The 26,148-nt window shown below is 38.1% G+C and overlaps 1 protein-coding gene across 4 annotated transcripts; it reads left to right on the forward strand.

The window, feature by feature from the left end:
- Positions 1-897: 897 nt before the first annotated feature.
- Positions 898-25,060, forward strand: ZNF585A (zinc finger protein 585A). Of its 4 annotated transcripts, none has more exons than XM_010963757.3 (5): positions 898-1,015; positions 3,375-3,590; positions 12,328-12,454; positions 16,410-16,502; positions 17,762-25,060. In XM_010963757.3, exons 2-5 carry the CDS (start codon positions 3,513-3,515, stop codon positions 20,095-20,097), a joined length of 2,634 nt encoding a protein of 877 aa, XP_010962059.2. In that variant the 5' UTR covers positions 898-1,015; positions 3,375-3,512; the 3' UTR covers positions 20,098-25,060. The 4 variants fall into 4 exon arrangements, with proteins under 4 accessions (XP_010962059.2, XP_045379719.2, XP_045379725.2 ...); XM_045523763.2 differs by having other exon boundaries at positions 920-1,006; XM_045523769.2 differs by having other exon boundaries at positions 938-1,050.
- The last annotated feature ends 1,088 nt before the right edge of the window (positions 25,061-26,148 follow it).

Consider the following 26,148-nt stretch of genomic DNA (forward strand, 5'->3'; position numbering starts at 1 on the left):
CCTTAAGTAGGACATAGAAACTCTTACCATCATCAGGTGGAAGAACATTCTGGAAGAGGCAATATTTAAGCTGGGTTTTGAAGACTATCTAGGAGCCCACCAGATGAAAAGACTTGTCTTTACAACTCCCACTCATAGCCCCCCAGAGTGGGGAACTGAGGGTGGGGAGAGTGTTAGCTGCTCCAGAATTTCCATATAGGAGAAGCTAAGGGAGGAGTCAGAGACTGGACTTAAAGTTTCATTTCTCGTGTTAAAGACTGCACCATCCTTCCTGTAGCGGATTGCTCGTTCTGATATTTCTCTGTCTTGCTGAATATTTTCGGCCCAGGAGCGGACTCCATTCTAAACTCTCCACACTCTCCCTGAGTACTTTCTCCAAAAAATGGATTGTACCATCCTGACCTGACATCCTGATCATCCCCCGGTGATTTCTCCCAGAATCCAGCCGTGGAATATAAGACATCTGTCTTTCTCCTTTGGTGATTTTTCCTCCCTGGCTCCCTACTTCCCGGGTGGTTTCTCCAAGCAGGCAATTGCCCTCCGCACTGTGCTGTATCCCGAGGGGCATTGCAGGTTTTCTATTACATAACATGAAGCTCCGGACCGCATCTCCAATAACTTCCTCCTCCCGGAAGCCTACCTAGCCAAGACCACACTCCCGTATTCTGTGTGGTAACCCCTGCCTACCTGTATGAAAACCGGCAGGAGGCCTATTTCCCCAGTGCACGGAATGGACACGCTTCCCAAGATGGCGCCCCGCAAGCCGAAGCGCCGTTGGGCGCAGCCATGTTCTCTGCCCGACAGCGCCTCTTACGGACACTGCACAAGGTCCCTAGCAACGGATCTTCGCCGGGTTGACTGTTGGCAGAACGCCGCTTCCAAGGTAACTCAGAGCATGCGCAATACCAACAGTCCGTTAGGGGCGGTGCTAGAGGAAGCGGAAGTGGCCCTCGGAGTCGTTTTTGCTGTTTGTTTCAAGAGAATCTTCACATTTTAATTCCGAGAGGTCTCTGAGGTGATTTTGGCTGGTCTTGATTAGGAATCTGTGGGGTCAGTGATGGAAGGATTGTCCGTGGAGTTAGTGATGATGGTTTTGGGGTTCAGCATGAGGGGCGGGGTCTGTGGCGTCGGTTGATGGATGTCAGAGGGGTCAGTGATAGGGTTCTCTCTGGGCAATGAGGATCTTTGAGATGAGTAATTGGGATTTCAGGGCCCAGTGATGAGGGTCTCTGGTGAGTGACAGGGTCTGTGGCGTCAGCATGGGGATCTCGGGTCTGTGACGAGCTTGCTTTATAAATATTCACAAGCTTAGGTGTGTAGCATTTTCTTTACTGCTCACGTCTGAGTGTTGGGGTTTTGTTTTTGTCTTTTTTTTGAATTTCAGTTATTTTTTTTCTTTGACGCATGAATTATTTAGAAGTGCATTCTCTATTTCAAATAATACCTCTGGGTGATGATCAAGTGTAAAAATTGCTTTATGGCCCAGCTCACGGTCTGTTTTCCTAAATGTCATTATCTATTACGTAAAAACAATGTGTTCTCTACTAATTGTATTGTATTGTTTCAGAAATATATTACACAGATTGTTTTGTCTGTTTCATTATAAAGATACACTCACACTGGAAAGGTGATTTGTCCACTTGCCCTTCCTTCTATCTGTTTTTGCTTTATATATTTGAAACTATTATTAGGAACGGTTATGTGTATTTTTAATAATAGATACGACTGAATAATTCAGAAGATATAGCAATTTAAGCTTCCACCAACAATTTATAAGAGAGTTCATTTTCCCAAATGCTTTCCACCATTTTTTTTAAAAGGCTTTTACAATTCTGAGGGAAAATTATATCTAGTTGCCTTAATGCATTTTCCTGTTAATAAAGTTAGCATCTTTTTCTTTAATTGCCATCTAAATTGCCTTTTCTTTGAATTTGCATATCCTTTGTTTTTTTTCTGGGCATTTTTTTTTTCTGTTTGCTAGATTTTTTAACATTAGGGATAACCTATCATCACATATTGAAAAAATCTTTTATATGTGTATCTTGATTTTTATTTTTAAGGTGTATTTTAACATAGAATTAAGAAATATTTGTTTTTTCTTTTGTAGTTTCTGGGTTTTCTCTCATGTGTAATAAGATCCCTCCTACCCCACCACAGTGTTATACAAATGTATACTCTAAATTTTATTTTAATATTCTTTGAGATTTTTTAATTACATAAACTTAAAATGTTTGTTCCTGTTGGAATTCAGTCTAACGTGTAGTGTGGGATGGGGATCTTGTTTGTTTTCTTCCAAGTGGATAGCCAGTTATGTCAGCACCATCTATGCAAAGAATGTCTTGTGTACACTGAATTGAATGTCACTTTGGTCGCGTATATAAATCAGTATTGTCTAGTCTATTGCTTTACTTGCTTTTTATATTTTTATATTAAATTTTAATATCCAGTAGTGCATGGTGGTGGCTGATATTTATTGCATGCTGCTTGCGTTCCAGGGAGGTGATGAGTGCTTTGCAAGCACCAGCTCATTTAATGTTCATAACTCTTTGAGGTCGGCACTTTCATCCTCATTTTTGAAACTGAAGCTGAAATAGCTTCTTCATTTTCTCATAGCCGAAAAGTAGCAGAGCTGCAATTCAAATCTGCGATAACATTACTCTGTATCTCATGATTTTCCCCGTATTTTACCATGACTATCACAGGTTTTTGTTAAACGTGTTCTCCACAGCACTGGTTCTCAAAGTGTGGTTCCTGGAATAGCGGCTTTAGCATCACCTGGGTACTAGTTAGAAATGCAAATTCTTGGGCCCTGCTGTGGTCTAAATGTTTGCCCCCCAACCCCAAATTCATATATTGGAATCCTAACACCCAAAAGTATGGTATTAGAAGGTTGGACCTTTGCGGGATGATTAGGTTTTGAAGGTACAACCCTCATGAGTGGGATTAGTGCTCTTATAAAAGAGATCCCATAGAGCCCCAAGCCCCTTCTACCATGTGAAGATACGACTAGAAGGTGCTGGCTATGAACCAAGAAGGCCTTCACCAAAACATGATCATGCTGGCACCTTGATCTTGGACTTCTCAGCTTCCAGAACTGTGAGCAATAAATTTCCATTGTTTATACGCTCCCTAATCTGTGGTATTTTGTTAGAGTAGCCCAAATAGACAGCCCCTACCCTAGACCTACAGCATCAGAGACTGTCAGAGTGAGTCTGAGAATTTTTAACTGTGTTTTAACAAACCCTTCAGGTGATTTGAATGCACACTCAAATCTGAGAGCCACTGCTTTGTGGTGTCTAGCTCAGGAAACTACATCTTGGTGTTCCCTGGAAATGTTTCTGTGATGACTGACCATGTGGACATTGTCTTTTCAGGTTTCTTGGCGTCTCTGGGGAGCCACTGGGCCAGATCTTCCTCCAGACCCCAGCTCACCTCTCCCCAGCAGCTCTGCTGGAGTTCACAGATGTCCACCAAACTTTAGGCTTCTGAGAGAATAAAGGTTGAGACCCAACATGACCATGCCAGCTAATTGGTCCTCTCCCCAGAAATCCCTGGGCCTGGCTCCAGAGGAACATAGCAGCTCATGTGAGGTGAGGAGGAGGAGTCCCGGGGGTGGGAATTCGTCCTGGGAGCACCAGAGCCTGAGGACGGAGGGAGTTGGGCCGCAGGAAGCAGCCAGACTCTCCTCTGCTCCTGAAACATCTTGATCTTTCTGCCGAGAATGAGCAACGTGCAGGTCATGTGTCCACATCTAGAGGCCAATAGTATGACAGTGGAGAGGTATGATGTCAAGGAAAACTCTCCTTTGTTTTGACCTCATGCTATATTGATCTTTTGGCTGAAGATGAAATTCTTGGTTAGAAATCAGTTACGTGCAAGACTTTGAAAGCATTTCTCTATTTCTTCCTAAACTGTTTCCCCTACACAAATACTTTCTCTATTCTCTCTCTGAAATTTGGTTCTCCGTGTTTTTCTATTTATTTATTACTTCTTATTCTGCTAAACTTAATCAACTTTGTCTTCCAGCCCTTCTATTGAGTTCCTCATTACTGCTATCAACATTTTAATTCGGAGTTTTAATTTTCAAAAACTCTAGTTGGTTTTATAAATGTTTCTTTTTATTAGCATCCTGTTCTTATTTCACAGATGTAATCTTATTTCTTATCTGAAAATATTGTAATAATTTATTCGGAATGGTTTAATTTTTTGAGTAGATAATACAGACACTTCAGAAATTAAAAAAAATATACAAAGCAGTACAATTGAAAGGCATAATGAAAGAAATTCTGGGAAAGGTCAGGACTGTGGTTGGTGCATCTCTGTCCCCTGCTTGCCCAGGTTGCCCCAATACAAATGACCAGTTTTATTAGTTTTGACTGCTTAGTTTCTTCCTTCCTTCCTTTCTTTCTTTCTTTCTTCATTTTTGGTGGGAGGTAATTAGGTTTATTTATTTATTTAATGGAGGGACTGGGGATTGAACCCAGGACCTCGTGCTTGCTAGGCATGCACTGTACCACTGAGCTAGACCCTCCCTGTGACTGCTTAGTTTCTTTATGTAAATAAAAACAATTATAAACTTTTTTCCTTTCCATTTCACAAAAAGTGGCATACTAGACGCATTTCTGCACTTTTTTTTCAACAACTGATAAAATTCAACACTGTATGGTACAATATCGTGAACAATGTGGCAGGGTAATTCTCGTCTTATCCTCCCTTTCTGTTGTATATATAAGAAGCAGTGGAATACCAGTGCAGGCAGTGCAGATGCAGTGAATCTCAGCTGAATCTCAGTGAACGTCCACTTCCATTGCTGTTGGGCAGTTCTGTGATTGGGCATCTTTATCTAGAAGGTAGGAAGAATGGAGCGAGTCAAAAGCAGCAGTCACTTGTATTAGCTAGAACAAGGGGATGTTTGGTCACTTTTGTGGTTTGAACAATGTTCTGATTTTTGTCTGTGCTCAGACATGATTACAGAGTGGTCTTGGTTTTGTCTTGCGCCATCATGGTCAGAGAGTGGTCCTGTTTGATGTTGGTGTTCTGTGTTTTTTGTGTAACTGGAGAGCACCGTGACCTGGCTGATCCTGCCTGGCCAGCTCCTAGCAACACCCAAGTCTAAACAATAGTGCCAGGCAAGTTCTCAGCACTCAAGGGTTGCTTTTCTCCTTGTTTAAAAATAAAGGAATGGAAAAATTGACTCAGAAACAAAAGCCAAAAGAAAGCTAAGGCTGCAGGTTTAGAAACAGATCAAAAGGAATTTAAGATGAAAAATATCCAAAGGGAGGGAGACGCCTGGTTCAAACTTACAAAAGTAATAATATACCAAAAAGAATTGTCAATATTTGTTTAATTAATAGTATATATCTTTGAACTATATTAAGTAAAAATGAACAGAAATCATTAAATATACCATTGACCATTTTATCAACTACTCTCAAAAACTTCATGATCAAAGCAGACAAAAAATACCTACCTTTGCTATAATGTTGATTTTATTTTCTGAGCAAGAGCATTATTCTATTATATAGAAAGCAAAAGGCTTTTACACAACATTGTGAGTGGACTTAATGCCACTTAAAATTTCTTTCTTCATAAATATTCTTTAAAAGAAAAATCACGAAATGTCTTCTTACAAAATTCTTTGAGTTGAAGTTTAATAAATACAGTACTAGATCTTAAAGTTGTGTGGTGAAGCTAAACCATGAACATAGGGGAAAATATAGTTTTAAATGCTTTTTGAGGAATCCTGGGAGTCTGGGGAAAAAGGAAACAAAACCTATGGTATGAGTTATACTTTCAACTGAAGGAGTTAGAAAAAGAACTCAACAAATATGAGATAACAATGAGGACTAAAAAAAGAGAAGAAATCAGTCACAAAAAGAATGAAATAATTGATAAAAATAATGGCAGAAGCACATTTCTGTGTGAAGGTGATCAAAAGGAGTAGAGATACATAGAAAATATGTAATAAAACAGAGACAGTTACTGCTATATCAAATATTAAAATAATCATGAATGTTATATAAAATCATACACAAAAACATGAAAACCTAAACAAAAAGGATAAAATTTTCCAAAAAGTAAATGTCAAAATGGCAAATACAAATGGTTCAGAAGCCTTTGAAGAAATTAAAATGTTGATCAGACACCTCCAACACAGTCAAAAATGTTGGAAAACGTCGTGTGGTTTTACAGTTTGATCTTTACAACAAAGTTTTGGGTCAAGATGGTATGTCAACTTATTCCCAATCTTGTTTTTGGTGTTTGTTTTATTTTGTTTACTATGTTAATCTTGATGCTCAAACCAGTCAACGGCAGTAAAAAAAAAACTAGAAATTGTGAACATAGATTCAAAAGTCAAGTGTATTAACTATTTACAGCAAAACAATGCTCAAAAATAATCTAGAAAAATAATTTATCTCAAAGAAATAAAATTTAAAACCTAGCTTAAATGGATAAATTTCTAGGAACATTAAACTTCCAATGAAACCTTTAATTACCATTTACTACATTTCCACTTGTAGGTGTTAAGATTTTTACTTAAAAAATTCTGCTTTTAATTAAATTAAGATTGCATCTTTGGAGAGATTTATTTGCATTGATTTTATTCTACTTTTGGAATACTAACGTGTGTGTGTGCAAGTTTTATGTTTAATATTTCTCAATGTACATAGGCACTTGAATGTTTCTAGATACCAACTTTTTTACAGTAAGATACATAGTTATGAGATTTTTACAATATAGCTTTTATTTTCCACTTTATCTTCTTGAGCCAAGAGATACTATTTAAAGTTTTCCATCACGAATATATTTCTATCTGTATTTGCCTGTAGTTTCTGTTTATACATTTTGATGCTATGTAATTTGGTGCAGTGACAGTAATGACATCTAAATTCTTTTTGTCCTTGTCACATTTACTGTTTTTTCCTTAGAATTCAGCTCTGTCTGATGTTTGGATAGAGGCTCTTGTTTCCTTTCTGTTGGTGGATTCAGATGTGCTTTTTGCTTATTCTTTTACTGTCATCCTTTGGATCACAAAGAAATAAACTGTAATCTCTGAACACAATTAAATAAAAAGATAGCTTTCAAGTATCATAATTTTAAACATTAAAAACTGCAAGTATCTTTAATACTTTCTCTATCCTGTCCTTCCTGCACGTTCATTCCTTCCCCTGAATTCAGTGACCTGCTTTGTATATACAACTCCCAAATCTTCAACTCCATACTAGCTCTCTCTCCACCTGCCTAGTATGCAGCCTTGTATATTTCTTATTGCCTAAATCTCACTATTTACAAAATTTATTATTTCTGGTCTTCTTTCTCCTCCTCTAGTTTGTAAACTCATCTGTGACATCGAACCTACAGCAACACAAAACTGATTAACTGAGACTTATATGAGTCCTTTTTCGCACTTTCAACTCAGTATCAGTTTTACCTCCTTAATTATTAACAGCGATCTCTCCTGTAGCCTTACCACAGCCTTACTTTAGGTGAGTAAGAATTTTGTATTCTCTCACATGAATTGTGCAGTGCTTCTTGGGACTGACTTTCCTGTCTTGCCCATTTCAGAATACTCTGTTTCGAGGATAATCTTTCTTCAGTATATTTTTTCAAATTTTTAATTTATTTTGAAATACTTATAGAGTCAAAGGCATTGCAAAATATACTACCGAGAGTTCTCCCATAAATTCCATTTTATTGAGGTACATGGCTCTTTTTATTCATTGCTGAATCTGGTTTGCCAGCATTTTCTTTAGGATTTTTGCATCTAAGTTCACAAGAGGTATTAGTCTGTAGTTTTCTTTCTGGTACTGTCTTTGCACTGTTTTGGTATTGGGGTAATAATACTGGTCCCATAAAATTAGTTGGGAAGTATTTCCTACTCTTCTATTTTCTGGATGAGATTATGTAAAAATGAGACTAACTCTTTGTTAAAAGTTTAGTAGAATTCTCTGGTAAAACTATCTGGGCCTGGAGATTTCTTTTTCAGGAGCTTTTACATTATGAATTTAATTTAATTTAATGGTTGTAGGGTTATTATCACCTTTTCTATTTCATCATGTTAAGTTTTGGTAGTTTGTGATTTTGGAGTTATTGGTCCATTTCTTTTAACTTATTGACTCTGTTAGCACAGTTTTTGTATTCCCTCATTTTTCTTTTAATGGCTGCTGCATCTGTAATTATACTCCTGTTTCATTCTTGGCATTGGTGATTTGTATCTTCTTTTTATCCTTGTCAGTCTGGTTGACTGCTAGGACAGTCAGCAAGGTTTATTAATGTCATTGATTTTTTTTCCCCAAAATAACTACATTGTGTTTTATTGACTTTTCCCCAGTTTTTTTAAAAAAAAATGTGTTTTCAATTTCATTGATACATACTCTTTATTATTTTCTTCTTTTTTCTTGCTTTGGGTTTATTTTGCTTTTCTTTCTCTAGTTTCTTGAGGTAGGAATTTAGATTATTGATTTGAGAACTTTCCTCTTCCATTTAAAAAAAAATTGATATATAATTGATGTTTAACACATTAGTTTCAGGTATACAATATTATTTGATGTCTGTATATATTGTGAAATGGTCACCACAATAAATCTAGTTAACATCCATCACCATACATAGTTAACAATCTTTTTTTCTTGTGTTGAGAACCTTCAAGATTTCTCTTAGCAATTTTCAAAAATACAATACAGTATTAACTATAGTTACTATTGCTGTATATTGCATCCCATAACTTACTTATTTTGTACCTGGAAGCCTATACTTTTGACCACCTTCGCCCATTTTGCCCACCATCTACCCTCTGCTTCTGGCAGCCACCAATCTCTTCGCTGTATCTGTGAGTTCAGTTCCTGTTTTTGGATTTTTTTTTTAACATTCTGCATAAAAGGAGATCATACAGTATTTTTCCTTCTCTGTCTGACTTATTTCACTTACCATATGCCCTCGAGGTCTACCCATGCTGTTGAAAATGGCAAGATTTCCTTCTTTTTTATGGCTGAATAATTTTCCATTGCATACATAAATACCACGTTTTCTTTATCCATTCATCCATCATTAGACACTTAAGTTGCCTCCATGTCTTGGCTACTGTAGATAATGCTGCAATGAATGTGAGGGTGCATATATCTTTTCAAGTTAGTGTTTTCATTTCCTTTGAAAAAGTATCCAGAAGTGGAATTGCTAGACAATTTGACAGTTCTAGTTTTAATTTTTTGAGGAAACTCCATAGTGTTTTCCATAGTGGTTGCACCAATTTACATTCTGCCAGTAGTGCACAAGGGTTCCTTTTTCCCCACATCTTTGCCAGCACTTGTTGTTTCTTATATTTCTGGGGGTATTTGTTTTTTGTTTTTATAACAGCCATTCTAGCAGGTGTAAGGTGATGTCTCTTTGTGGATTTGATTTGTATTTCCCTGATCATTAGTGATGTTGAACACATTTTCATGTACTTGCTGGCAATCTGTATATTTTCTTTGGAAAAAAATGCCTTATTCCAATCCTCTGCCCATTTTTTATTTGGATTGTTTGTTTCCATTTTTCTAATGTAAGCATTTAATGCTATAAATTTTCCTTTCAACATTTTTATCTGCATCCCACAGATTTTGATATGTTATATTCTCACTTTCTTTCAGTTCTGTGTATTTTCTAAATTTCTTTTGAGGATTCTTCTTTGACTTACAAGTTATTTAGAAGTGTGTTGTTTAGTTTTCAGATATTTTGTAACTTTCCAGATAGCTTTTGTTATTATTTTCTAATATAATTTCTTCAGAGATTTTTCTGTTATTTTTGTTACTGATTTTTAGTGTGATTCCATTATGGTCAGAGAACATACTTTGGATTATTTCAGTTCTTTTCAGTTGTTGAGGTTTGTTTCGCAGCCTAGGATATGGTCTGTCTTAGTCATTGTTCTATGGATGCTTGAAAAAGTTGTGTATTCTGCTGCTGTTGGTTGAAATATTCTAAATATTGATTAGATCCTGTTGTTTGTTCTTCTATATCATTGATGATACTCTAACTATTTTTATAATTTGCTGAATGTGGACTGTTCAAGTCCCTATAATGCCTTTTTTAAGTGTTTATGATTCAAGATGAAAATAGCCATTCCTTCAATTATGCATTTCCAGATTAGATTTTTTTAATATCATGTTTTTAAAAAATAACATTAAAAAAACATTTTATTATGAATTAAATGTAAATGTATTCAAGAGTAAAGAGAATAGTATAAGGAGCCCTTATATCTATTGTGCCTGTCACTCGGCTTTGGTGGCCATCAGTGTTCTATCATCCTTATAATATCTAAAATCACCCTCCTCCCCAGCTGCTGGATTATTTTAAAGTAAATCCCAAACACCATTTTATCTCTGAATACTTCAGTGTGTATTTCTAAGAGATAAAAATTCTTGTTTTCTTCCTTTTTTGTTTAACGTAAGCAGTAAGCAGTGATCACACCTAAAACATAACAGTAATTCCTAGATATCATCTAATACCCAGTTATTGTTTGAATTTCTCTAAACATGTGATAAGTACCTTTTTAATGTTGGTTTGCTTTAATTAAGGGCTGAACAAAGTCTGTAAGTTGCATTTGGTTGGTATGACTCTGACGTCTCTTTTAATAAAAGATTTCCCTCCATGTTTTTTCTGTTGTAGTTTAATTTTTGGAGAAACTGATCATTTGCTGCTTTATGGATTTAACTGATGTTTTGGTCTTGATACTGTTTACTATGTTCCTCTATCCTTCAATTACCTATGAGTGATTTGTTAGATCTGGAGGCTTAATGAGATTCAGGCTGGATTTTTTTTTAATATATTTGGCGAAAATACTTAATGGGTGATAGAATGAAATTAATTACTGTATCATGTCAGGAGGCACATTCTTTCTGGTTATCTCTCTTTTTGTGATGTTAAAACACATTGATCAGTGGGTGCAGATGTTGCTAGCTGATTCATACATTTTAAACTTCTCTTCAGCCTTTCACCTCAAACAGTTGAGCAACCCTTAATGATTATTGTCTAAACCCATTATTTCACTAGGAGTTATGAAATGATGTTATTCTAATTCTATCCTAACTTCTAGGATAGATTAGTGAGCAATCATTCTGTATAGAACTTTTCCTCTTTATTTGGTTATTCTGCAATACAGATCTTACAGGGAAATGTATTAATATAAATCTGATTATTACCTTTACTTAAAGTGAAACATTCATACTTGTTCTATAAGCAAACTGCTTTTCCCATAACCACCTTCCTATCATATTGTGCAGACTTCTCTCCACTTGCATAGATCTGTTTGCTGTTCTTCAAATTCACTGTGTGTTTTCCTGTATCCACACCTTTGCTTTCATCTTTTCTGGCCTCCCTCACAACCCCATTCTGTATTACACTTCTCATCTTCCAACTTAAATTCCTCACCTAATATAAACTTACACCCCCATGTAGAATGGACTTTTTCCTGTTTGGGGACCTCAGTGTGTTCCACATGGAGATTTACTTTTTGACACTTTAGTGAACTTGTGTCTTCTTTTTCTTTTCTTTTAAACCTTAGATCTTATTTATTTTCTAGTTCTTTTAAGTTGCTAGAACATTGGAAACATAAATAATTCATTTTTGTGTTTCCACAACTAGCATAATGGCTAGTTCTAAATTGCTCAGAAATTGTATCACAGGTCATTCATCCAGTTGCTAGAAGAATAAGAGAGTCTAGTTCAATCTTCAGTTTTGAAAAACAAATAATTGACTTAGAACCGTATAGAACAAAGCAGAAATTCTTTATTTGATGTCTATCTTCCATAAAATATTATGTAAAACTAGATATTTAATATACACCCTATATGAAATCTTATTTTTAAAAGTTCCTGGGTTATACAGGTGTGTGCATTTGTCAAAACTTCAAATGGTATACCAAGGATTTGTGCATTTCATTATATGTAAATCTTACCTTAAAAAGGTAAACTATACTCTAGTTAGTGATTTGCATTCTGAAGTATTTATGAGGAAGTGTACTGGCATCTGTAGTTTACTTTGAAATGCACTAGAAAGTAAGATGGATTAATGGATGGATAAAAGGATGAGTGACTGTGTGGTAAAACAAGTATAGTACATGTTAGTGATAGATTCTAAGTGGTAGTCATATAGGTTTTCACTATAAAATTCTTCTAAATTTTCTGTACGTTTATAAAATTGCATAATAAAATGTTAGGGAAATGATGGGAGGTGATTTTTTAAAAAGAGGAAGTGTATTAACAGCAGCAAATCCCAAGTTCCATATTTCTAAATAGAGTCTCTCCATTCCCCCAAAGCTAATTATTCATGCTGAACAGGAATGTGCCCTTACAGGGATCAGTGTCCTTCAGGGATGTGGCTGTAGATTTCAGCAGAGAAGAGTGGCAGCAACTAGACCTTGATCAGAAAAACCTGTACCGGGATGTGATGCTGGAGACCTACAGCCACCTGCTCTCAGTAGGTAAGCACAGTCACCTGCATGGCTAAGGGAAGGCCCACTGAGATTGTTTTCTTTCTCAGTTGCTGAATACTGTGAGATATCTGATTTATATGATGGTTTTGTCCTTTATTTGTTCAGGATTCTTTAGCCCTTTGGGGCACTCTGAATATTACAGTTGACCCTTGAACAACACAGAGGTTAGAGGCACCAACCCCCTGCACAGTTGAAAATCCATGTATAACTTTTGACTCCCCAGACACTTAACTGCTAATAGCCTGCTGTTGACTGGAAGCTTTACCAATAATATAAACAGTCGGTTGATACATATTTTGTATGTTACATGTATTATATACTGTATTCTTGCAATAAAGTAAGCTAGAGAACAGAAAATGTTATTAAGAAAATCATAAGGAAGAGAAAATACATTTACAGTACTATACTGTATTTATCGGTACCATAAGTTTACATCATTTACAAGGTGAATCGTCTTCTTTCAGTACCTACATCAATATTGTCTTAAGTGATGCAAAACACTGTAGATGTTATATGTATTACAACACTAGACATCAAAAATGAAAAGATAATGTGAAAAAGAAATTCGTATTATAGGTATAATGAACAATTCACTTATTGGTGATGAAGAAGCAGCAGTGTGATGGCTACACGGTAGCTGACCCTATACACTAATGGACGAAGTGCTGTACAGTTTTTATGGAATATGGTATTACAGTCAGATTCATAATACAGTATTGGAAACAGTTACATTAAAAAAAAATCACTATCTGTGATGATAGGCTGATATGCAGTTTCTCCAGTTACAAGAGAGGCATACCATATGGTAATGCAATTCTTTGAAAGTGAAGTTACAAAACAAGAAAACAAACACATTATTAATTTTATATTAAATATCACTCACCTTATGCCTATGTAAGGATAAGCTGTCGACTTTAATACAAATCTTGCACACGGTGTTCTACATGATGCATCCTTGATGATCATGATGATGATGATACAAAAAACATCTCATCCCTTTCTTGCTGCCATACAGTCACTAAATTTTCACAGGAAGACACATGCACACACAACAGGTAAGTTTATTAACTGTACAGCACGGTGATTATTTACTACTCATCAAACGGCAGTGGAGCATCATAAAGGTCTTCATCCTCATCATCCTCACGTTGAGTAAGCTGAGGAGGAGGAGGAAGAGGAGGCATTGGTCTTACTGTCTCAGGGGTGGCAGAGATGGAAGAAGTGGAGGAGGTGGAGGTGGAAGGGGAGCAGGCGAGGCAGGCCCACTGGTGTAACTTTACAGAAATACACTGTAATTTCTGTCTGACCATTTTCTTGATTTTTCATTTCTCTAAAAATGTTTCTATGTGGTACCAATCCTTCTTCCACCATTTGCTTCAGTTTCAGTGCCCATATCACAGAAAAGCCCGTGTCGTAAAAGAAGTCAGAAGGAGTCTTAAATAATCAGAACCTTTCTGGTGGATTATCTAACGTCAGTTTGTTCTCTGGCACTGCTGCTTCTGTGTCTTCTTCCTCATAATCTGGCGCTGATTCAGAAGCGCTCATCTTCATCAAGCCGTCTTCTGTTACTTCCTCTGGTGTGACGTCTGTTAGCTCTTGAATTTTTCCAAGATCCATATCTTAAAAACCTTCACCCACCTTTTTTTCCTTATTCACAATGTCTTTCATGGTTTCCCTCATTAGCTTTGTTGTAAATCCTATGAAGTCGTGCACAACATCTGGACACAGTTTCTCCAGCAGGAATTTGTTTCAGGTTTGATGGCTTTCACAGCATTTTCTCTAACAACGGTGGCATCTTCAGTAGTGTAATTCTTTTAGTTTGTCATAGTGTTCTCTCTTGAGGCTCTCTTCCATAGTGTTGACAGCCCTTACCATAGAGTACCGTGTGTAATAAGCCTTAATGGTCCTTGTGATCTAGGGGCTGAATTAGAGATGTTGTGTTTGGGGGCAAGTAGACCATTTGACAGCTTTGGTGGGGGTTCTGGGTGGCCAGTGGCATTGTCCAAATACAAAAGAACTTAAAAGGCATTCCCTTACTGGCAAGGTACTTTCTGACTTCAAGGACAAAGCCTCAGTGGAACCAATCTAAAAAGGTTCTTGTTATCCAGGCCTTCTTGTTTTGTAACCAAGATTGGCAGCTGGTGTTTATCTTTTCCCTTCAAGGCTTGGGGTTAGCCGCTTTACAAACAGATAAAGTCACTCCTGATCATTAACCCTACTGCATTTGCACAAAAACAGTAGAGTTAGTTAGGATTTAAGTTCCTGCCTTAAATCCTGGTGCTCACTTCTCTTCTTTAGTAATAAATGTCTTCTGTGGCTTTTTTTTTTTTTTCCAGAATAGAGCACTTTCATCTGCATTAAAAACCTATTCAGGCAGATATCCATTCTCCTCAGTGATTTTCTTAATGGCGTCTAGGAACTCATCTACTGCCTCCTGGTCAGCAGAGCTGCTTCTCCTATTATCTTGATATTTTTTAGGTTGAACCTCTTTCTAAAATTATTAAACCATCTTCTACTGGCATTAAATTCTCTAGTGTTAGATCCGTCACCTTCCTTTTGCTTTTTTTTAAACACCTTTTTTGTGGTATGGTTCCTGTACAGTAAACTACACATATTTCAGTTGTACAATTTGATGAATTTTGATAAATGTATACACCTATGAAACCACCACCACAGTCAAGATTAGCTAACATTTCCATCACTCCCCAAGAGGTGCAATTTTCAAATTCCCAATTTATCCCTTCCCAACCCCTTTACCCCCGATAACCATAAGTTCACAAATGAACTTACCTACAAAAAGAAACAAATTCACAGACATAGAGAATAAACTTATGGTTACCTTTTACTTTAAGTTATAATGACTTCACTTTTTCTCAAATCATGTTAGAGTCTCTGGTTATGCTTTTCTTATAGCAATCCTGCACCCACATTAAAAACTACATTTTTAGTACAAGATTAAAAAAAAGTATTTCTCAAAAAATGCAAGGTTTTCATGCCTGCTGGTGTAGCTGCAGTGACGCTTCATGAATTTCCTTTCCTTTTCTTTTTTTTTTTAAACAATAGTCCTTATGCTGGACTCATTTATCTTGAAATGGCCGGCAACCGCAGCTGCAGACCTCAATCTATGGGATGAGCAAGCAATTCAAATTTCTCTTGTAATGTCATGGCTTCTCTGCTCTTGGGAGCACTTCCAGCATCACTAGTGGCACCAGTATGGGTCCCATGATGTTATTCTGGGTTTATCATATTGCACTGAACAAAAAGTACATGAGAACCCGGAGAGATCCCTTTTTACTGTTGTACGCAATTTGCTGGAGAGAGGGACTGCTCACATGATGAGGGTATTTTAAGTGGATACTCACAGCACTTGAGCTCACTGCAGTAGAATAGGAGGTGGCTACAAAATTACGGTAGTACAGTACACACTACAGTTAATTTTATGCAGTTAGGATTTAATACCTCATCTTTACATTTGTTTACATTTCTCCACTGTGAATGGTGCCATGTAGGGTCTGTAAGTTTTTGTGGGGGTGAGTTTTGATAAATTTTAACTTTTTATAATAGATTTGTGTATATTCCATGGTAGTAAATGATAAAATAGACTAGTATCTACATGTATTTTATGCATTCATGACATCTCTTTTTCTTAAATTTTTTTGATATTTCTAGGCTATGCAGTTTGTCCGTATTTTCAAATTCTCACAAATCTCCAAAAGATTTTCCAGTATTTTCAGTAAATATAGTTATTGAAAAGAGTCCACAGATAAGTGGACCCATGCAGTTCAACAGTCCCCTGTTGTTCAAGGGACAACTGTACTCTGTTCTCAGAGATATACTATTACTTTCCTAAAGAACAAAGCCTCACTGAATGACAGAACTTTATTGATGGGTCCCTGAAACACAATTAGCTGGACCAAGACTTTTTGTCATGTCTCACAAACAGGGTATCAAGTTCCTGAACCAGAGGTTTTCATGTTGGAGCAAGGAAAGGAGCCATGGGCAATGCAGAGTGAGAGCCTGCGTCAGAGCTGTCCAGGTGAGTGGGACCTGGGCTGATGGGAGACAGGAGAGTAAATCTCAGCTATCTTGAGAAAGCCTGGCATTCTGTAACGCTGTAAAGATGGCTCTTCTCGAGGGTTCTAATTTTTTTGTGTTACTTGAGAACCCTTGACATTGGCCTCTCAAATAACTAAAAGCCTTCTACATAAATGCCTTTGTCATTTCCGTCTTCTTCCTTGGCTTTTTTGGAGTCTGGATCACATGCCGGTTTGCCTCATTAAATATTTACTTTTTTTCTTGGTTCTGCTCCATTTGTCTAACATTCTTTTATCTTTCTGCCTTCCCCGTTATCTGAGATCTTCTTTATGTATCTTTAAGATCTGCTTTCTTTCAAAGTTACTATATGTAAGACACTCCACTCCTACTAGTCCTCTTTCATTTCTCTCTCTCTCACTGTGAGATGCTTTTGAACTTTACCTCCAATCATGCTCTCTTTCTGTTTCCTCCATAGTCACTGACATAAAATTTCTCACTTCCCCGTTCCCTATGCCTTTTCTCCAGCTGATGACTTAGGGGTCGCTGTTGCTTAGCCTTTGGGAGTACCATTCGGACTTTTCCTTCTTATGGTGCTTGAGAATTTACACTGACTAGGGGCTTTCTGCCTGGCTGGCTGATTTTTGTAATTGCTTTATTTCTGTACTTCGCATGGGGTTTGAATTTAATCATGTCTTCATTCAGGACTATCATCATCAGTATGGGTAAGGATTCTCTATTTATTTTTTGATTTATTCCCTTTTCCTTCTTTTCCCCACACTCATCTCACTTCCCATCACAGGCAATTGTTTTATATGATGGAAACATACTTTTAAATTCATATATGTTCTTTTAAAATTTAAAGTAACTTGGGGTATGTATTATTAGTTTATATAAATGTTATTCTGATGTATATCTTATTCTTTGCCTTACTTTTTTCACTTAAGTGCATGGTGCATTGTCTTCATAAAGTTTCCTAAATAAACTGAATTGTATCCCAGAATGTTTCCTGTCACCACTGTCACCGAGCCTTAGCCAATGAGTCACCTCACCCTTTTCCCTTTGTTCAACCTGGATGAGCCATATGACCCTCCCCTCTTGCCTCTGCTAGCTGCTCTTTGAGCTAAAATCATCTCCTCATTCTCCTTTGAGAAGGAGAGTTTGAGTTTCAAACTTCACAGCAGAGAATTTCTGAAAAAGCTTCTTTCTACATTGAGAGGGAAAGTGATGCTACAAGTGACATTTTGTTGTATTTTATTCTAGAAGAATTTTGGCAGATTGGTGACCAGATAGAGAGCTATCAGCAAAGAGAAAAGAAATCTTTAAGAGATGTTGCTTTCATCAAGAAAACACTGACTATAAAGAGAGATTATGAATATAAGGACATTAGAAAAATAATCCATGGGAGCCAAAACATTCCTTCCCCAAAAAGACCCCATCAGTGTGACTTATTTGGAAATGCCTTGAAGCATAATTTAGATTTACACAGTCATAATAGAAACAGTGGGTCAAGGAACATTAATAAGATTACTGAACATGGTAAAATTTCTTCCTCTACTGGCCGTCAGTGTACTCCAGCAGGGGAGAAATTGTGGGACCATAATCAATGTGGAAAAACCCTCAGCTATAAGCAAGCATCCTCTCAACACCAGAAAATTCACATTGGGGAAAAATCTTACGAATGTGCTGAATTTGGAAACATCTTTACCCAGAAGTCACAACTCAAGGTACATCTGAAAGTTCATACAGGAGAGAAACTCTATGTATGTATTGACTGTGGGAAGGCTTTTGTACAGAAACCAGAATTCATTACACATCAGAGGACCCATACTAGAGAGAAGCCCTATAAGTGTGGTGACTGTGGGAAAGCATTTTTCCAGGTATCTTCTCTTTTCAGGCATCAGAGAATTCATACTGGAGAAAAACTCTATGAATGCAGTGAATGTGGGAAAGGCTTCTCTTATAACTCAGATCTTAGTATACATCAGAAAATTCATACTGGAGAGAGACACCATGAATGCAGTGATTGTGGCAAAGCATTCACACAAAAGTCCACACTCAAGATGCATCAGAAAATTCATACAGGTGAGAGATCCTATATATGTATCATATGTGGACAGGCCTTCATCCAGAAGACACACTTGATTGCACACCGAAGAATTCATACTGGAGAAAAACCATATGAGTGCAGTAACTGTGGGAAGTCCTTCATTTCTAAGTCACAACTTCAGGTACATCAACGAACTCACACAAGAATGAGACCCTTTATATGCAACGAATATGGGAAGCTTTTCAACAGTAGTTCCAACCTCAATACACATAAGAAAGTTCAAATTAGAGAGAAATCTTCCGTATGTAATGAATGTGGTAAGGCCTTTACCTACAGGTCAGAGTTGATTATACATCAGAGAATTCACACCGGAGAAAAACCTTATGAATGCGGTGATTGTGGAAAAGCCTTTACTCAGAAGTCAGCACTCACAGTGCATCAAAGAATTCACACAGGAGAAAAGTCATATGTATGCATGAAATGTGGGCTAGCCTTCATCCAAAAGGCACACTTGATTGCCCATCAAATAATTCATACCGGAGAGAAACCTTATAAATGTGGTCATTGTGGGAAATCCTTTACTTCCAAGTCACAACTCCATGTGCACAAACGTATTCACACAGGAGAGAAACCCTATATGTGCACTAAGTGTGGGAAGGCATTCACCAACAGGTCAAATCTCATTACTCATCAGAAAACTCATACAGGAGAGAAATCCTATGTATGTTCCAAATGTGGCAAGGCCTTCACACAAAGGTCAGACTTGATTACACATCAGAGAATTCATACTGGGGAGAAACCTTATGAATGTAGTACCTGTGGAAAAGCCTTCACCCAGAAATCACACCTCAATATACACCAGAAAATTCACACTGGAGAGAGACAGTATGAATGTCATGAATGTGGAAAAGCCTTCAACCAGAAATCAATACTTATTGTGCATCAGAAAATTCATACAGGAGAGAAACCCTATGTGTGCACTGAGTGTGGAAGAGCCTTCATCCGGAAGTCAAACTTCATTACTCACCAGAGGATCCACACTGGAGAGAAACCTTATGAATGCAGTGATTGTGGGAAATCCTTCACCTCTAAATCTCAGCTCCTGGTGCATCAACCAATTCACACAGGAGAAAAACCATATGTGTGTGCTGTGTGTGGGAAAGCCTTTAGTGGCAGGTCAAATCTCAGTAAACACCAGAAAACTCATACTGGAGAAAAGCCCTACATCTGCTCTGAATGTGGGAAGACCTTCAGACAAAAGTCAGAGCTGATTATACATCATAGAATTCATACTGGAGAGAAACCTTATGAATGCAGTGACTGTGGCAAATCTTTCACTAAGAAATCACAACTCCAAGTGCATCAGCGAATTCACACAGGGGAGAAGCCTTATGTGTGTGCTGAGTGTGGGAAGGCCTTCACTGACAGGTCGAATTTGAATAAACACCAGACAACACACACTGGAGACAAACCCTATAAGTGTGTAGTCTGTGGGAAAGGCTTCGTTCAGAAATCAGTGCTCAATGTGCATCGGAGTATTCACACTTGAGAGGAACAGAATGAGAAAACCTCAGTGAGATCAGATCTGGCTTTACATCACTGAATTCATGCAACAGAAAACATGCATATTATCGTAAGCAGAAATACTGCATCAGAATGTCACACTACAGAAGAGGACCTCTGGAAGGGCCCTGAGTGAGGTGAGCCCCTTCCCACATTGTCACCAGTCTCAGCAAACCTTGGGGCTTTCATATTGAGAAGGAACTTGGTCAATTTGGTACATTAGAAAAAGCCTTCTCATGAAAAATATAATGGAACACTGTTACCAAATTCTGCATATGAAGCATTACGTGAAGTCATGTTGATGATAATCCTGTTTACTCTGGAGTGGGTAAAGTGCCAACAGTTGAATGGTAGAGTGACACAATATATATGAGAGTGATAAACCCTCAGTTCTGTGAGGTGTTTGTTGCAGAACACAATGTCTAACTGAATTTTGGATGTTATTCTTCTGTTGAGTCTAACATGGTTTTGCGTATCCAATCCCCTGCTGAATATTTTTATCAAGAAAGAGATGCCACAATAAAAAATTATTTATGTATACAGACATAAACCTCGGAGTGTGTGTTGCCTCCTCCGCTATCCTCTAGCACCATGAGTGGCAGCCACCTTCTAAGCCACCAGTAGAGTGTAGTGTCTTCAGCTCTCATACAGCACGTTGTCTTCTGAGTCCTGTAACAGCATTGTGACTGCCCGTTAGTGCTAAACACCACCTCTGCTCACTACCCGTATCTCCCAGACTCGCTGAGCCTCATTTAGCCCCCAGCTTAGGGTCTTATTGGACTCCCACTACCTTCAGGAAAGCTTCTAAAGAGAGACTGTTCAGGTCACCTCCATCAACTCCTCACCTCAGTCTCCCTTTTACTGTCGTGGTTCTTCCAGCCCATCTGCCTTCCTTAATGACCTGACCTTCATGATGATAGTAACAAATTGAAAGCAAAACTCATCGAAAACAAATTCCAACATGCCTTCATTGTCTTCTCTCCATCTTCATGCCATGCACTCCACAAGGACCTTCTCCCCCATTTGCCTCAAACACATCGTTAGGTCCTGCCTCGGGGCCTTTGCAATTGCCGTGCCCTCTTCAAAGAGCACAGTTCTTCATTATATCTTTGTGGTTTCCTCCTTCGTATTTTTCTTCCAGCGGCATCTCTTCACAGAGGCCTTTCCTGCCCTTCCCTGCCCTTCCCTGCCTACCTGGCTTAAAATTCCAGCCCCCTCCCCTTCCTCCTTTATCCTTCTCCATAGCACTTATTACCATGACACCCTGTATATTTAACTTATTTGTCTGTGATTTCCACTCTAGAATGTTTTTCCCTCTTTTGTCCCCACTGTGGACCTAGACCTATGCCTGACATACAGCAGTCATTCCATGATGCACATTGTGGAGTGTTGACCTTACTCGTCCCTTGACTTCCCTTTGATCCTTTCTACATTGCAGCATAAAATGCTCCAATGAGGAAAACCAAATTGCCTAAAACACACCAGGTTTTTCCACCCCCAGTCTTTACCTGGCCTGTGCCTCCTTCCTGGCCTGAAAGTTGTAACATAATTGTAAACCTTTTGGCCTGGTGCCAACTCATATAAAGAAAGGAGAACTGTGGCACAGGAAATCCCATATAGATGTTTGATGTTCCAGGATTCCCTTCAGTGATTCTGAAATACCACAGTCAGCTTCAAAGTGACCACAAAAGAGCCCCCTCACTCTGCCCCAGCACACAAGTCCTGCCCTACCCTACTTGCACCTTGACAGGCTCTTGCCCACCCCATGCCCACCTACAGACCTGCTTATCATGCTCTGACAGGTACACCCAAAGCCAATAATATAAAAAAGGTCAAGAGCAGGGAGAGGTTTGCCTTCCTTGGAAGTTTGGTGCTCAACCAAGAGTTGGGCAGCAGTGGCCTCACAGATGTGTGAGAGGATCTGATTGAATGTTCAGCTGCTGGGTGGACAAACTGGCACCAGCAAAGTGGTTCCTCCAGGTCAGTCCATTGGCACAAGTTCTTATAAAGTTAATTATATCCTTGCCTACAACACAGCAATCCCAATCGAGGATGGTGACAACCGGGTTGAGGGGACAGGACTAAAGATTCTCCTGTAATCGGCTCACCCAAATTGGGCAGTGTGTAATGACATATCCCGTTACCACACCTTAGCTCCACGTCTAATCCATCGTCAGCTCCCCTTTCTCTCACCCCTTCACAGTATCTGGTGAACCACCGTATGCCCTTCCCTGTCTTAGAACACTATGGTGACCCACTACCCACTTTTCCCTCATTTGGCACTGCAGCTTCAGTTAATGTCTTGTGACCCACCACTATCCCCCAGCTTAGGACAGTGTTAGCTGACCCCTCAGGAGAGTCTGGAGACTGCTCCATTACCCTCTTCTTAACCCACCCCAGCACAAGGTCTGGACACCCTCCATTATCCCCCTTTTACCTGACTCCATCACTATGTTTATCATTCCTTATTAATTCCAAGAAGTAGTGTCTAGAGATCTGACATACGGCTTCTACAGTTACCTCCAGCATAGTGTATGTTACTTTACCTAACTTGTAAAACAGTCTTGTCACCTCCATACTCCCCATTTATTCCCACTTCCACCTAACTAGTGACTAATGACCACTTATTACAATCCTCGGAGTAGGGAACCATGGTATATATACCCCACCTAATCCAGCTTTTAATATCTCCTGATACTTCCATTAAACCTCTAGCAGGATGACTTGCGTCTCCCTCCATTAGCTGTCCGTCACAATGATCGTTTCCAGTTATCTTCCATGACCCCACCTAGCTGTGTTTGTAACCATCCCCAACACGGTATGTGGTGGTGCCCCCAGTCCTCTCTCTGAACACTGGTGTGTGCCGTTAACCTGCTTCCCCTCTCCCCAGGTAAGGGCAATGATTGATAAGGCACCATAAACTCCACATTAGCCATCTGTGTAAGACTCATTAACAACCCACAAAGCCTTTTGATGCCCATTACCCACTAATACAATATCTGTGGCTCTTCCATTAAATCCTGGTAATATCTGCTATTTCCCTATTGGCCCTCACTAACACAGTGTCTGCTGATTGCCGTTGGCCCACATTGCTTCATGAGGCCACTCAGTGTGGCTACTGCAAGTCCCCCAGCATTGCTTCTCCAAGTCCCCACCATTTGCATGGTCAGGAACCTTGGGGGATGGAGAAGGGATGCGGATAGGGTCGTAGCCTCAGAGACACACTCCAGGGAATTATTGGTCTGGAGTAGGCTGGGCAGGATCTGGGGTCCCAGGAGATCACAAACTGAGCTTCCCGTTTACTCCATGAGGAGTGATACAAGCAGAATAGTGAGGGCTGTTGACATGGATTAAAATCCTGGTGCCAGCCCTGATGCCCAGCAACCTTTCTCGAGCCTCAGCTGCTTCACCTGTAAAATAGAATTAAGGAGGATGAAGTGATTTACTATGAGTCACTTGAGGGGAGCGGACTAGTGGAGACCGATGACAGTGTCCTGTCGTTAATAAGATTACTAGTTATAGGTGGACGTGAGCATCAGACCCTCTCTGTATGACTTTGCCCAAACCCCACAGAGGGAAACATATTATCTTACAGTAAATTACTTCCCATTATTTCTCTTTTATATTTATTATGATATAATATCATAGTACTGAGATATTTTAAGTCAGATTTATTGAGGTATAATTTACATACAGTAATAGTCACTCTTAGAGTGTACAGTTCTGAGTTTTGACAACTGCATACAATCATGTAATCAACACCACAATCAAGAGAACAGTTCCTTCACTCCCCTAAATTCCCTCCTATCCCTTTTTAGCCATTCTCTGTACCCACTCTCAACCCCTCGAAATCACTGATCTGTTTCCTGTGTCTATAATTTTGCTGTTTTCATGTGTCATATAAATGTATGTATCCAAATATATGTAAGTATGTATCTCTTTCTGAGTCTGACTTCTTTCATTTAATGTGATGTATTTGAGATTCATCCATATGACTGTATGAGATACACATGGAAAATAAGTTGATGAAAAGACACTCAACATCATTAATCATGAAAATGCAAATTAAAACCATAATGACATACTACCACACACCTATTAGAACAGCAGTCAGTCACGTAGTACCAAAACCTGGCAAGGATGCAGAGCAATGCACAGTTCCGTGCATTGCTGGTGGGAAGGTAAAATAGTATATCCACTCCAGACGAAAGTTGCACAAGTTCTTATAAAGTTAATTATATCCTTGCCTACAACACAGCAATCCCACACTTAGGTATTTACTGTAGAGAAATGAGAAATCATGTATATACTCAAGTGTTCACAGAAACTTCACTCATGATCACAAAAAGATTGGAAACAATCCATATGTCCATCAGTGGGTGAGTAATTAAACAAATTGTAGTACATCTCTACAATGGAATACTACTCAGCCATAAATATGCTGATTTATGACACCATAAAAAGGAAATATTCTGGGGGAACGATATAGCCCAAGTGGTAGAGTGCATTCTTAGCATGCACCAGGTCCTGGGTTCAATCCCCAGTAACTCCTCTAAAAATAAATAAATAAACCTAATTACTACCCCCGCCAAAATGAAATATTCATTGGCACAAGCTACAACATGGATGAATCTCAAAAGTACTATGTTTTACTATGTGATAAATTATGTTTGCTAAAAGATTATTTATTAGATGTTAGGTTATAAATATCTATACATAATTAGGTTTGTACATTAGTTATAATTTTATATTGCATATCATTATATACTATAGTAATATTGTGTATTTATAATATATAGTACATTATAATATCATTATTGTATTTTCCTTATTACAATAAAATAAGATTTCAATTTTATATGATATATATACTATATGATTATATATTAGATTATGTATTTTTTATATTTTGTATCCCAGCTTTTTACATAAAATTTCAGTTATTTGTATTTTTACGTGTCTACATTTAATGTTTTTAGTGAAAAGATATAACTAAAATAAAAGGGGATGTAGGGTCTGGAGAACCAGCAGTTGGAGCTGGTCAACATTTTTATTATTTGTCAAACAAGCCCAGTTCTGGCTATTCTTAACATCAAGGAAGCTTGTTCCCCTTTGGGCCTTTGCCTGGAGAGACTTACCTAGCATACCCCACTTCACCTCACCCCACTTTCCGTACCATACGCCATGCCACACCACTTACTGTTTTACTTAATTCCACAATTAACCTATTCTTATTGATTTGAAGTATAAGTAACACAATTATAATTTATAACTAATATCATAATCCTTGCCATTATTTATCGTACGCCTCTGATTACTAAAGACAACATGAATAACTTCCACTCAGATGCTAAGAAATCCTGTGTCTCTTCTGCTTCTGCCACCTTCTGGTTGTTGTTTGCATTATATTAACACAACAATAGCCTCGCTTCTAGGGGCAGTGTTTTGTTTTTTTTTTTACCTCTGTGAAATCAGCACAATTTAGATTACTCTTTTATTAATATTATTATTGTGCTATTTTAATATTTATTATAATAATGGGCTTTGCTTGTGTTCTCTGTAGACATCTATGAAACAGGAAAATGTAAGCACCACATTAATATAATCATTTGAATTATATTAAATTTATGATTATCATTAATGCCAATTCTGAGAACACAGGGTGGGTTCCACTGCACTGTGGAAAACAGCATATCTATAATACATTGCTGAGTACATTAGCAATCTATTGCTATGTAACAAATTACCCAAAACTTAATGGCTTAAAACAACAGGAAACATTTATTTTCTTACAGTTTCAGAGGGCCAGAAATCTGGGAACAGCTTAGCTGGGTGGTTCTGGCTCAAGAACTCTCATGAGGTTGTAGTCAAGATGCTGGCCAGAGCTATGCAGTCCTCTGAAGGCTGACTGGGGCTTGTGGGCTCTGATTCCAAGTTAACTTATATGACTATTGGCAGGAGACTTTTAAATACCTTACCATGTGGGCCCCTTAAGGCTTCTTGTGTGTATTTAAATATGGTGGCTGGATTGGTTACA

This window comes from Camelus bactrianus, chromosome 9, assembly GCF_048773025.1.
Source record: "Camelus bactrianus isolate YW-2024 breed Bactrian camel chromosome 9, ASM4877302v1, whole genome shotgun sequence".
Taxonomy (NCBI): Eukaryota; Metazoa; Chordata; class Mammalia; order Artiodactyla; family Camelidae; genus Camelus; species Camelus bactrianus.

What these genes read in the sequence shown, in the direction of transcription:
- ZNF585A (XM_010963757.3), top strand. Translation starts at nt 3,513, where the DNA reads ATGACCATGCCAGCTAATTGGTCCTCTCCCCAGAAATCCCTGGGCCTG. An exon ending in AACATAGCAGCTCATGTGAG is followed by an intron (nt 3,591 to 12,327) that starts GTGAGGAGGAGG and finishes GTGCCCTTACAG; the next exon opens with GGATCAGTGTCCTTCAGGGA. An exon ending in CAGCCACCTGCTCTCAGTAG is followed by an intron (nt 12,455 to 16,409) that starts GTAAGCACAGTC and finishes TCTCACAAACAG; the next exon opens with GGTATCAAGTTCCTGAACCA.